The following is a 12,225-nucleotide window of genomic DNA, read 5'->3' on the forward strand; positions in this document are numbered from 1 at the left end:
GGTTTAGCCCTTTAGAAAAGTATTTTGAGCAGTATGTATCCAGAATTATGGTAATACAGTTTGATTTAGCAATTCTATTTTTAGGAATCTATTCTAAGCAAATAATCTTTATATAGGCGTATCTCGGAGATACTGTAGGTTCAGTTCCAGACCACTGCAGTAAAGTTAATATCACAGTAAAGCGAATCACATGAACTTTTTGGTTTCCCAGTGCATATAAAAGTTATGTTTACACTATACTGTAGTCTGTTGTGTGTGTGATGGCAATATGTCTAAAAGAAATGTACAAAAACAATGTACATACCTTAAGTAAAAAAACTATTGCTAAAAAAAATGCTATCAGATGAGCCTTCAGTAAGTCGTAATCTTTTTGCTGTTGGAGGGTCTTGTAAAAAACGCAATATCTGGGGGCCGGCCCCATGGCCGAGTGGTTAAGTTCGTGCACTCTGCTGTGGCAGCTGAGGGTGTCACTGGTTCGGATCCTTGGCGTGGACGTGGCACCGCTCATCAGGCCATGTTGAGACGGTGTCCTACATACCACAACTAGAAGGACCCACAACTAAAATATACAACTATGTACTAGGGCTCTTTGGGGAGGAGAAAAGCAGAAAAAAAAACCCCACAATATCTGCAACATGCAATAAAGTGAAGCACAATAAAATGAGATGTACCTGTACACTATAAATGGTGTCTTCATAAAGATGTTTATTATGGTTATTTGTAATGCTAAAATAGTGAACAAAACCTTAATGCCAATCAAGAACAATATCAAGTTGATTATTGTTTCCATTAATTTGAATATTACATAGCTGATAAAATGTCTGATGACTGAGTAGGGAAAAAATGTGTTTGTACAATATGATCAAGACTTTGTTTTATCCTATCGAAATAATAGACTGAACAAATATTCTATGATGTTAATAGTGGGGTACTTTAGTTGTCAAAATTTCTATTTTTCTGGGACTTTTTCCCCAAATGCTGCTTTTTTGCTTTTTAAAGATTCTATTTATTTTTTCCTTTTTCTCCCAAAGCCCCCTGGTACATAGTTGTGTATTTTTAGTCGTGGGTCCTTCTAGTTGTGGCATGCGGGATGCCGCCTCAGCGTGGCTTAATGAGTGGTTCCATGTCCGAGCCCAGGACTCGAACCAGCAAAACCCTGGGCTGCCGAAGCCGAGTGCGCAAACTTAACCACTCCGTCATGGGGCCAGCCCCACCCCCAAATACTTCTTAATGAGTATTTGTTACAATAAAACAATTCACCTTAAAGGCATAGGGAAAAAGTGGGCGATATGTTTGAAAATAGCATTTTTAAGGTGAGTGTTTTCTGTATTTTATTTGGTTTAGGTAGCAAAGCAGTGGTATGATTTTGACCGATCTTCATTTGTTTTTGTTCGAAAATTAAGAGAAGGCCAAAATTTTATATTTCGGCACCAGCATGATTTTGATGAGAATGGAATCATTTACTGGATTGGGACAAATGCCAAGTAAGTCATTCTATTTAATGTAAAGTGAAAACATTCACCTGGAAAAAGAATTCTAGGTAGTAGAATAAAATTTGAGTATCCTCCAGTTTAAGGAACTTGATGTCTTATAAAATTTAAGACTGTCCAAATTACTGTTTATGAGGGAAAAAATCTTAATTGTAAAATTTTTTAAATTAATTTTATGTGGGAAGAAAAGCTAAAATGAAAAAATGCAGTTATTTTGGTAGTGTTAACTGCTAATTTTTCTTTTTTTTTTTGTAGAACTGCATATGAATGGGTAAATCCAGCTGCTTATGGACTCGTAGTTGTAACATCATCAGAAGGAAGAAATCTACCTTATGGTCGCTTAGAAGATATATTAAGTCGTGATAATTCAGCTTTAAATTGTCATAGCAATGATGATAAGAATGCCTGGTTTGCCATAGATCTGGGTCTTTGGGTGATACCATCAGCATATACACTTCGTCATGCTCGTGGTTATGGAAGGTCTGCACTGAGAAATTGGGTTTTCCAGGTATCCAAAGATGGACAGAACTGGACTTCTTTGTATACCCATGTTGATGACTGCAGTCTCAATGAACCAGGGTTAGTTGAGGAGTCTTTGCAAATTGGAAAACTCAGTAAAGAGCTTTGTTTATTTTTGTAATTGTATACCCTTAGAGCTCCCTTCTTTGTGAGATATTGAAGCAAGATTTTCTTTCTAAAACATCACTTGATACTATAATTTAGGTACTAAAACTTTGAAATACTGACTTTACCAGAACTTTGTCAAAAACTTTACATTAAACATGAGTAGAAAGCTGAGCTTATTCATTTGAAAAGAAATTGATATATGGCTATATGTGTATATATATAGCATAATAATAAAAACCAAAAGGAAATGGAATTAGCTTTTAACTAAACTATCCATCTATTCACATGATATATGTGAATGTTCAACATATTAATAGTGGCTATTACTGGTTATGGAATTATGGATGACTTTTAAATTTTTCTTATTTTTATGTATCTCTTTTCCTATATTTTATATATTGATCATATATTATTTTTTTAAAGACAGAAAGTTGGTATTATATTTCTAAAAAATTTAATTTTAATGTTTTAATTGTCCATTGTGGCACATTCTGAGGGGTAGATAGAGTATGGAGTTAAATTACTTTGCATTTGATGTAGTACGGAAGTAGCTTCTTAACATTAGGATTAATAGGTAATATTTTCAACTTTGAAATTTAATATTTAATATATTTAAAACTTTGCAAGAATTTAAAATTGTTTTCATCATAAAAGTATATTATTCATAAAAGTTCCGGTCTCATTTCTTTGGATTTTATTAATCATAAATCATTTAATGTTATGAGTCAAACTAATAGTATACATTTTAACATTTCATTTTTTTTCTGAGTAATATTAGCCCTGAGCCGACATTTGTTAACAGTCTTACTCTTCTTTCTTTCTTTCTTTTTTTTTTTTTTTTTTGCTTGAGGAAGATTAGCCCTGAGCTAACATTTTGGCAATCTTCCTCCAATTCAATTTATATGTGTCGCCACCACAGCATGGCTGACAAGTGGTGTAGATCTGCTCCCAGGATCCGAACCCACGAACCTGGGCAACCGAAGCAGAGTGCACCAAACTTCATCACTATGCCATGCAGCTGGCCCCTTAATGTTTCATTTTTAACTGATTTTTTGTTTTTCTCCTTTGATTTCTTGATTCTTGTGTAATGAACTGTTGACTGAATATGAAAGTTAGTTTATTTTTTCTCTAGTTCTCTATTATGTAAAATATCTTCCCCACCTTAAACATCTTTTTCATCTGTTTTGAAACATTACACAATCTTTTCCCTTCACCCATTCACAGATCAACAGCAACCTGGCCTCTTGATCCACCAAAGGATGAGAAACAGGGGTGGCGACATGTGAGAATTAAACAGATGGGGAAGAATGCTAGTGGACAAACCCACTACCTCTCACTCTCTGGATTCGAACTTTATGGCACTGTAAATGGAGTATGTGAAGATCAGCTAGGTAAAGAGATGGTAGTAGGTTTTTCTAACTTACCGAAGCAATTATATTTGTAAAAAGTGATTTTGTTTATATTTCCCTAATTTCTCCCTTACAGGAAAAGCAGCTAAGGAAGCAGAAGCCAATCTTAGAAGACAGAGACGTCTAGTACGCTCCCAGGTTCTGAAATACATGGTTCCAGGCGCTCGTGTGATCAGAGGCCTTGACTGGAAATGGCGAGATCAGGATGGCAGCCCCCAGGGAGAAGGCACCGTCACAGGAGAACTGCATAATGGTGAGTAGGTGCTTAGACTTTATAGTGTGGAAATCAGCTACTTAAATAACAAAGTATTCTTCTTTGGTTATTTTGGGATAATTTATAAATTGTATAAATGTCCCAGCATTATGTAGAAGAACTGACGTATTGGTTTTACATTAAAAATGGAAAAATCATTTATTTAGAAAGAAGGGAAAATTGAAAATTTTTAAGTTTTGACTCTAAACTTATTGCTAATATTTTAAAGTGATTAATAAGCTAGTGTAAGTTGAATACCCTCAAGACATATTTTGTTGCTGTTTTTGCAAAATTAGTTTATTATTCATAAGTTTCCATTGTTCTTTATCTTAATTTCTTATGCTTTTTTTCATCTTGTTATCCTGACAGGAATCAGGCAAGAATTTTTTTACTCTAAGTCACATAGAAGAAAAAGCATTAACATTTTTAGTTACTATTTTTTAATAAAGCATTGAACAAGAATCATAGCCTCTTCATTTATTAGTAGATTATAAGATATTTCACAATGTTTCTCAGTCTACCAGCTTTTCTTTGGGATTTTAAACTTTCTTGTTTTATGAGAGCTATTGTTTAAATCAAGTTCAATTTTAACCTTTGGTGCTGTAGATTTTAGGGAAGTTCATACCCACTTAATAAATGCTTCCATTAAGTCCCAGAAGCGACTATAGTGGCTAATTTTTTTCTTATAATTTAAAAGGCTGATTTATTAGTGGATAATTTGCCTGACCAGTAGAGGGTTCTTATGAATTTCGCCTGGCATTAAAAACAAAAAGAAGAGTAAAATGTTCAAATTCTCAATTTACACCAAATATTTAAGGAACTATAAAAAAAGTGATAGTGCTTAGGAGAATACTAACATTTAATATCTTAATATATTCATGTTCTATGTAATAAAGGCATTTGTTTACTTAAACAAGCACTTTGATTTTATTGCTTTTAAGATTCTATTCCTTGAATTACCTCACCACCAAATGCCTTTCTCGATAGTCATACCCTAATTGCAAATCAGTTGTCATCATACCAGGTTTACAGTGAGTGAGCATGCATATAACTGCCAAAATTTCTCTTTCCCCTAAATTGATTGTTTTGCCTTTTAAGTGTGTGGGCTAGTTAGGAATATGTGAATGCAGTTCATTTTTCTCAGGCTGGCGTCACCTGAAGCAACACATAGGAAAATTGGAACCTTAATTTTAGAATTTAACATATAAGAAAGGCTTATTTTTGCTGATTTGGCAAGTGTAGAGATTCAGAGTTTTAGCTGACCAAGATGGCCATTCCTGTTAAATCACACCTTGAAACCTTTATGTCAGAGAGGATTCTTAGCTTTCAAATGCTTACGCCACCCATTTCTAATAATGGATAGTTATTATTAACTCTGTTTATCTTTTTATCTATTTTTCGGGCATAGGAGGAGTTCAGAGTTTTGTACCTTTACACTTATGGATAGTATGTATGCACTCTTTCTTAGTTCCCCTTAGATATCAGTTTCAACACATTCTCAAGCCTAATATGAACGATGTACATTTTAAAATTATTTTTCCACCTTATATCAATTAAATATCTCTTTCCTTTCTAGAGGAACTATGTGGTGGTAGGAATATCCATTTTTTTTCATTTATTCCACAAATATGAGTGCCTACTATGTAAAGGCACTTTGTTAGACTTCAGGTATACACAGCAAAAAGGTGTGATCCTCTCTGCCTTCTGGGTGAAACAGATAAACATTCAGTTACATATTTTGATTAGTGCTATGAAATAAGTTATCAGTGTATTTTTGGACCAATTCATGCAATGCAAATGTTATTTTCATTTGGGATTGGGATATGTTTTTGACCTGTCCTTTCTCACACTTTTCCATGTTGCAGAAGAGGTAGTTAAATATTGTTTCTTCAGAGGTTATTTCAGCATACAGAATAAATTAAGGCACTTGAAAACTCATCTAAACTAGATTATGTAGATTTGGGGCAGTTTTCCTCTCAGAGAACTTATATGCAGATAATCCCCACAGGTAATTCAGTATTACTTATACCCCTCTGAGCCTCATCATAAACATAATCTGATCTTGGCCTGTGTGTGCACACATGCGTGTGCATGGGAGCATGTGCGTGTGTGGGTAAAGTACTTTCAGACTTTGCAAAGACTTGTTATACTTTAGACATTCTATTTGTATATGTTGTATTTTTCCCTGAAGTAGTTAGCTTATAACACTAAAATAAGATTGTAAAATTTCTATTAATTTCATTTCTAATAAGCAGTTTGTTTTATTGGTTTTGGAAGTTAATTACCATTTTTAAAAAAGAGTAAGTGTCATTTTCCAGGTATGAGTAAATATAGATTGAATAGCAGTGTCCTCATTAGTTCTTCACACATTATTAGCTTTAGCATATAGGTTCTAATAAAAGAGCTTAGCATACTTTTAAAATTTTGTTTTAGAATTTTCTGTGTTTATTCGACTTTATTAAACTTAATCATAAGAGAACCAAGTAACCACTGAACTTTGAGAACACAACCGAAATGCTAACTTAGTGTTATTTGAGCTAGTGACCTAAAATTTCTATGAAGATATATGAATATTTTGTCTGACAATTATAGGATTTAGCCCAAACTTAGAAATTAATCGTAAGCCAGCACTTTTTTCTATAAAGAGCATTTGACCACATAATCATATTTAGCAACTAAAATACTTTTTGTTTAGATTTCATCTATACTTGCTAAAGTTCCAGTATTTACCATTTGTATAACTTTTTACAATTTTTAACAGTTCTTCCTCTTAAAAGATACCCCAATAGATGTAAACATGACCCTTACATTGTTTTTAAATATCATCAAAGCAAACAGTGCAGAAATAAGAGAAATAAAAGAAGAACTTAATTTTATTTAGCAGACCTTAAATGACTGTAGAAAAGAAGTACAGCACTGATGAAAAGCTGATCCCGTATTGTGGAGCTACTGTCTGACACGCTCCTGTCTGCTTTCTGCTGGGTCTCACAAACTCCTGTCCCTTTCCAGGCTGGATTGATGTCACCTGGGATGCTGGTGGCTCAAACTCTTACCGTATGGGCGCAGAAGGAAAATTTGACCTCAAGCTTGCACCAGGGTACGACCCTGATACAGTGGCATCACCCAAACCTGTTTCATCCACTGTTTCAGGCACAACGCAATCATGGAGCAGCTTGGTGAAAAACAACTGTCCAGACAAGACATCTGCTGCTGCAGGCTCCTCAAGTAGAAAAGGAAGCAGCAGTTCTGTGTGTAGCGTGGCCAGTAGCAGCGACATCAGCTTGGGTTCGACCAAAACGGAACGGAGATCAGAAATTGTAATGGAACACAGTATAGTTTCAGGAGCTGATGTCCATGAACCAATTGTTGTTCTTTCATCTGCTGAAAACGTCCCTCAAACAGAAGTAGGGTCATCTTCCAGTGCAAGCACCAGCACCTTAACAGCGGAAACGGGAAGTGAAAATGCTGAAAGAAAGTTAGGCCCTGATAGTTCTGTTCGTACTCCTGGGGAGTCTAGTGCAATATCCATGGGAATTGTTAGTGTTAGTTCTCCTGATGTTAGTTCAGTATCTGAGTTGACTAATAAAGAAGCAGCTTCACAACGACCCCTTAGCTCTTCAGCAAGTAACAGACTGTCTGTGAGTTCTTTGTTGGCTGCTGGGGCCCCTATGAGCTCTAGTGCAAGTGTACCTAACCTGTCCTCAAGAGAAACATCTAGCTTGGAGAGTTTTGTAAGGAGAGTGGCAAACATAGCACGGACTAATGCCACGAACAACATGAATCTAAGCCGAAGCAGCAGTGATAACAACACTAATACTTTGGGGAGGAATGTGATGAGCACAGCAAGTAAGTGAGCTTTTCCTTATGGAACCCAATGCTTTTTCCACTCTGAGGGATGCAAAGGAGGGTTTCTTGTTGAGTGGGTTCTGGCTCAGTCTTTAATGAGACCGTTAACCATGTTAGATACAACTGCATCAACTTTAGCACTTCAGGAACGTGAAGTTAAGTTCTCTAGAATCGTGATATTTATAGAATTCAGATCAGGTGTGATAAAGAACTTCTTATTCTGAAAGGATAAACAATAACACACTTCTGTTTTTCACTCCTCTATGATAAGTCATTAAGTAGCGTTGCATAAGGAAATCGATGACTATTAAATATCAGCATAGTCAGTTGACGTCAGAGCATCACACTAGTATAACTTTTATGTAGGTCTTAAATTGATATTAGCTTCTCAAAGGTATTTAATTCTAATTTAAGCTACTAATGGGTCAAAGTAATTCCCTTGGAAAATATCATTGGGAATTATTTCATTGCTTCACTTTTTTAAAAAGTTAGTCTTAATTTTTTGAAAAATAATAGTGCAATAAAAATAAGAATTTTTAGTTGGATTTCAGTTGGGTTCCCAAAGTTGTTGCTTTTCAGCCTTTTAAAAGTGTTGCACGACTGCATTGTTTTTTCTAAATATACTACCTAGTTTTTCTAAAGTTTATATACTGATTCGCTTCATTTTTATCTTTAGCGTCTCCTCTTATGGGTGCTCAGAGTTTCCCTAATTTGACCACACCTGGTACTACATCAACAGTGACTATGTCAACATCCAGTGTTACTAGCAGCAGCAATGTAGCTACAGCAACAACAGTTTTATCGGTTGGTCAGTCATTAAGTAATACTTTAACTACCAGCCTCACGTCAACCTCCAGTGAAAGTGACACAGGTCAGGAAGCAGAATATTCCTTATATGGTAAGTTATAGTTTAAAATATTTCGATATTTGTATAGTGATGTTTTTATTACATTTTTTGCTGGGTTTTTAATTTTTTATTAGAAAAGAATTATTCTGGAGCCAAGCCTGGTGGCACAGTGGTTAAGTTCAAACTTTCTGCTTCGGTGACCTGAGGTTTGCTGGTTCAGATCCCAGGTGTGGACCTACACATCACTTGTCAAGCCATGCTTTGGCAGGCATCCCACATATAAAGCAGAAGAAGATAGGCATGGATGTTAGCTCAGGGCCAGTTTTCCTTAGAAAAAAAAAAAGCAAAAAACAGAGTGGGGCCAGCCCTGTGGCCGAGTGGCTAAGTTCACACGCTTCGCTTTGGTGGCCCAGGGTTTCGCTGGTTCAGATCCTGGGCGTGGACATGGCACCGCTCATCAGGCCATGTTGAGGCAGCATCTCACATGCCACAACTAGAAGGACCCACAACTAAAATTTACAACTATGTGCTGGGCGGATTTGGCGGAAAAAAGCGGGAAAAAAGAGAAGATTGGCAACAGTTGTTAGCTCAGGTGCCAGTCTTTAAAAAAAAAAAAAAGAATTATTCTTTCACAAATGTGGCATCTTGTATAAGATGAAAGCCATGGAGTGATATGAGGGACTGTTAAGAAATCTGATTATAAACAGACATCTAAGAACTTGTGTGTCATCCTTTTTTGCCTTTTGTCACTAATGAAGTTTCATTAGAATCATAGTAAGCTACTTGACACTTTTATCCGAGAAGAATAGAAGTGTACTAGACTAATAAGCTTTGTAGAGCGATAGTCCTTGTACACTGTAATGTGAGGGAACAGCATTCCTGTGTGTCTCCTCTATTCTCAGTCCTCTACTCACAGAATACTTTACTTCTGGAACCTCTGACAGCTAAAGGTGTTTGAAGTTTCCCCACACCAAGTGATTCTTAGACACCAGCTGACTGTCCTACAATTGAACTCAATTCTGACACTGTCTGCATACCTAGAGATAGTTCAGATCCCAGAGGTTAAAGGCTCAGTTCCACAACACTGCCACCCCCTTCCTTCAGACACTAATTGCAAGTCCAGGTTGTCATCTATGCTTCTGACCGACTGGCTGTAAATCGAAGGTTTCCACAATCCCCTCATTGAGTTCAGTTAGTTTGCCAGAGCAGCTCACAGGACTCAGGAAAACATTTTATTTATTGGATTACTGGTTTATTGTAAAAAGGATATAACTCAGGAACAGGCAGAAGAGTTGCATAGGATGAAGTCTGGAAGGGTCCCAAGCACAGGAGCTTCTGTCCCCTTGGAGTTTGGGGACCCTCCCGGCCTGTGGATGTGTTCCTGTCCACCATCCTGGAAGCCCTCTGAACCTCATCCTTTTGGGGTGTTTTGGAGGCTTCAGGATTTAGGCATGATTGATTAACTTATTGGCCATTGGTGGCTGAACTCAATATCTGGCCCCTCTCCCAAGAGGTCTGGGGGTGAAAGTTCCAACCCTCTCATTATGGTTGGTTCCACTGACAACCAGCCCATCCTTAGATTAGAGGCTTTCCAAAAGTCTCATTAAAACAGCTCTGCTGATGAATAATAACGAAAGACACCTTTATTGCTCATATCACTTAGGAAATTCCAAGGGTTTTAGGAGCTCAGTGCCTGAACAGATGAAGACCAAATACATATTTCTTAATATAAATCACAGTACCACAACTATTATCAAGGTCCTTTGGAAATTCATTTTTTTTTTTTTTTTTTAAGTTTGGTACCTGAGCTAACAACCGTTGCCAATCATTTTTTTTTTCTGCTTTTTCTCCCCAAATCCCCCCAGTACATAGTTGTATATTTTTTAGTTGTGGGTCCTTCTAGTTATGGCATGTGGGATGCCACCTCAGCATGACCCGATGAGTGGTGCCGTGTCTGCGCCCAGGATTTAAACCCATGGAACCCTGGGCCACCAAAGCGGAGCGCGTAAACTTAACCACTTGGCCACGGGGCCAGCCAAAAGGAAATAATTTCTTAATTAGGTAACATTTGAATTTTTCAAATTAATTAATTTTTGCTTAGAAAGTCTACAGTTACAGCATCATGGCTTCCATGCTATAGCCAGTGATAAAACTATTTGATTCAATTAAAATATGTTTCTAATCATTTTATCTTATTAGAAAAGTAAAACATTTTATAGAAAGAAAATACAGAAGAAAATAAAAATCATTTAGCCCCCACTTCCCAGAGACAACCACTGTTATCATTTGATACATAGCATTTGATGTATATGTTCTTTTTTTTTTTTTAACAAAAAGGGATTATATTCTTTTCAGACAGCTCTTTTCACTTAGTACACTGTGAAAATATTTTCACATTGTTTAATGGGTTTCTACAATATTTGAAATGGCTGCCAGATATTCTGCTGTTTGACTGTATGATAATTATTTAATAATTCTCCATTTTGGATATTTAAGTTACAGCTTTTCATTACCATAAACATTGTTATGAATAACCATCCTTGAATTGTATTTTTATGTATTTCCTTAGGGTAAATTCCTAAATGAGTAATTGCCGAATAGCCTTCCAAAAAGGTTACACTTCCATCATTTTTCTTTTGGAATACCTGTTACCATACATCCTTGATTACACTGCCTGTTCTTTTTAAAAAATCATTTGCGTTTCAAATACAAGAATATTCATATATATAATATATAGTACTATTTTATGTATGCCTCATTTAACACATTTTTCTTCTTTTTTCTGAGAATGTGGCCTCTCCTATTCCAATCAAGAATTGGATCTGAGAGGCCCGCCCAGTGGCACAGTGTTTAAGTTCACATGTTCCACTTCGGCGGCCGGGATTCGCCGGTTCAGATCCTGGGTGCAGACATGGCACTGCTTGGCAAGCCATGCTGTGGCTGGCATCCCACATACAAAGTAGAGGAAGATGGGCAGGGATGTTAGCTCAGGGTCAGTCTTCCTCAGCAGAAAGAGGAGGATTGGCAGCAGATGTTAGCACAGGGCTAATCGTTCTCAAAAAAAAAAAAAAAAAAGAATCTGATGTTCTCTGGTTTTAGGGAAATCATTACGTTTCTGTTTATGCTTTATCTGTTAACTGTATGTAGCAAAATGATGATGATTATTACACCAAAGTATTTTAAATCATTGAGCAAGCTATTTTCCACTTTATTTTTTCTCATGGAGGCCCTTTGTCCCTCCCTACTTATTTGTTAAGATGTTACCTTCAAGCTTTGGTTCTTGATCACATCAAGGTTAAGAAGGTTATGAGTATTCTAATGGGGAAAGAATATTAAAGAGTTAGGGCTACTGGTTGCCTTTTTAAAATTATTGTTGGATGATTAAAATTTCCTTTTCTACATTCCTAAAACTGGAGGACTCTTTAAGAGTGTAGCTATGGAGGATCAGAGTAACATCTGTCTTATAATTTATCTATGTGCAAATGTTTGCTACATTACGTTTTGAAGGGACATAATTTGATTCTGTGATATGATCACATCCATGAAGTAAATAAAGAAGGGTTTTTTTATGTTCGTAAACTCTATTAAAAAGGGAAGATAGTGAGTAGAAAAAATCTCTGATTCAGTGAATTGTATACGAGATGGAATTTCAATGTACAAGTTAGACGATTTTCCTTTAAAAGTAAACCAAAAGTACAATTGATTTATCTTGTCTACTACCACATCATGTTCCTGAGAACCACTACCTAAATT

General features: G+C 36.2%; 1 protein-coding gene across 5 annotated transcripts in view; it reads left to right on the top strand.

Annotated features, from left to right (window-relative positions):
• Positions 1–12,225, top strand: part of HECTD1 (HECT domain E3 ubiquitin protein ligase 1) — an 87,017-nt gene that overhangs the window by 56,215 nt on the left and 18,577 nt on the right. For 3 of the 5 annotated variants that reach the window (XM_046652269.1, XM_046652272.1, XM_046652270.1), the window contains exons 21-26: positions 1,345–1,484; positions 1,746–2,069; positions 3,342–3,508; positions 3,603–3,779; positions 6,789–7,625; positions 8,302–8,523. In XM_046652269.1, coding sequence (XP_046508225.1) covers positions 1,345–1,484; positions 1,746–2,069; positions 3,342–3,508; positions 3,603–3,779; positions 6,789–7,625; positions 8,302–8,523 — 1,867 coding nt within the window. The remainder of the gene's footprint in view (positions 1–1,344; positions 1,485–1,745; positions 2,070–3,341; positions 3,509–3,602; positions 3,780–6,788; positions 7,626–8,301; positions 8,524–12,225) is intronic. The other 2 variants (XM_046652271.1, XM_046652273.1) reach the window with 2 other exon arrangements.

This window comes from Equus quagga, chromosome 2, assembly GCF_021613505.1.
Source record: "Equus quagga isolate Etosha38 chromosome 2, UCLA_HA_Equagga_1.0, whole genome shotgun sequence".
In the NCBI taxonomy this organism is placed as follows: Eukaryota; Metazoa; Chordata; class Mammalia; order Perissodactyla; family Equidae; genus Equus; species Equus quagga.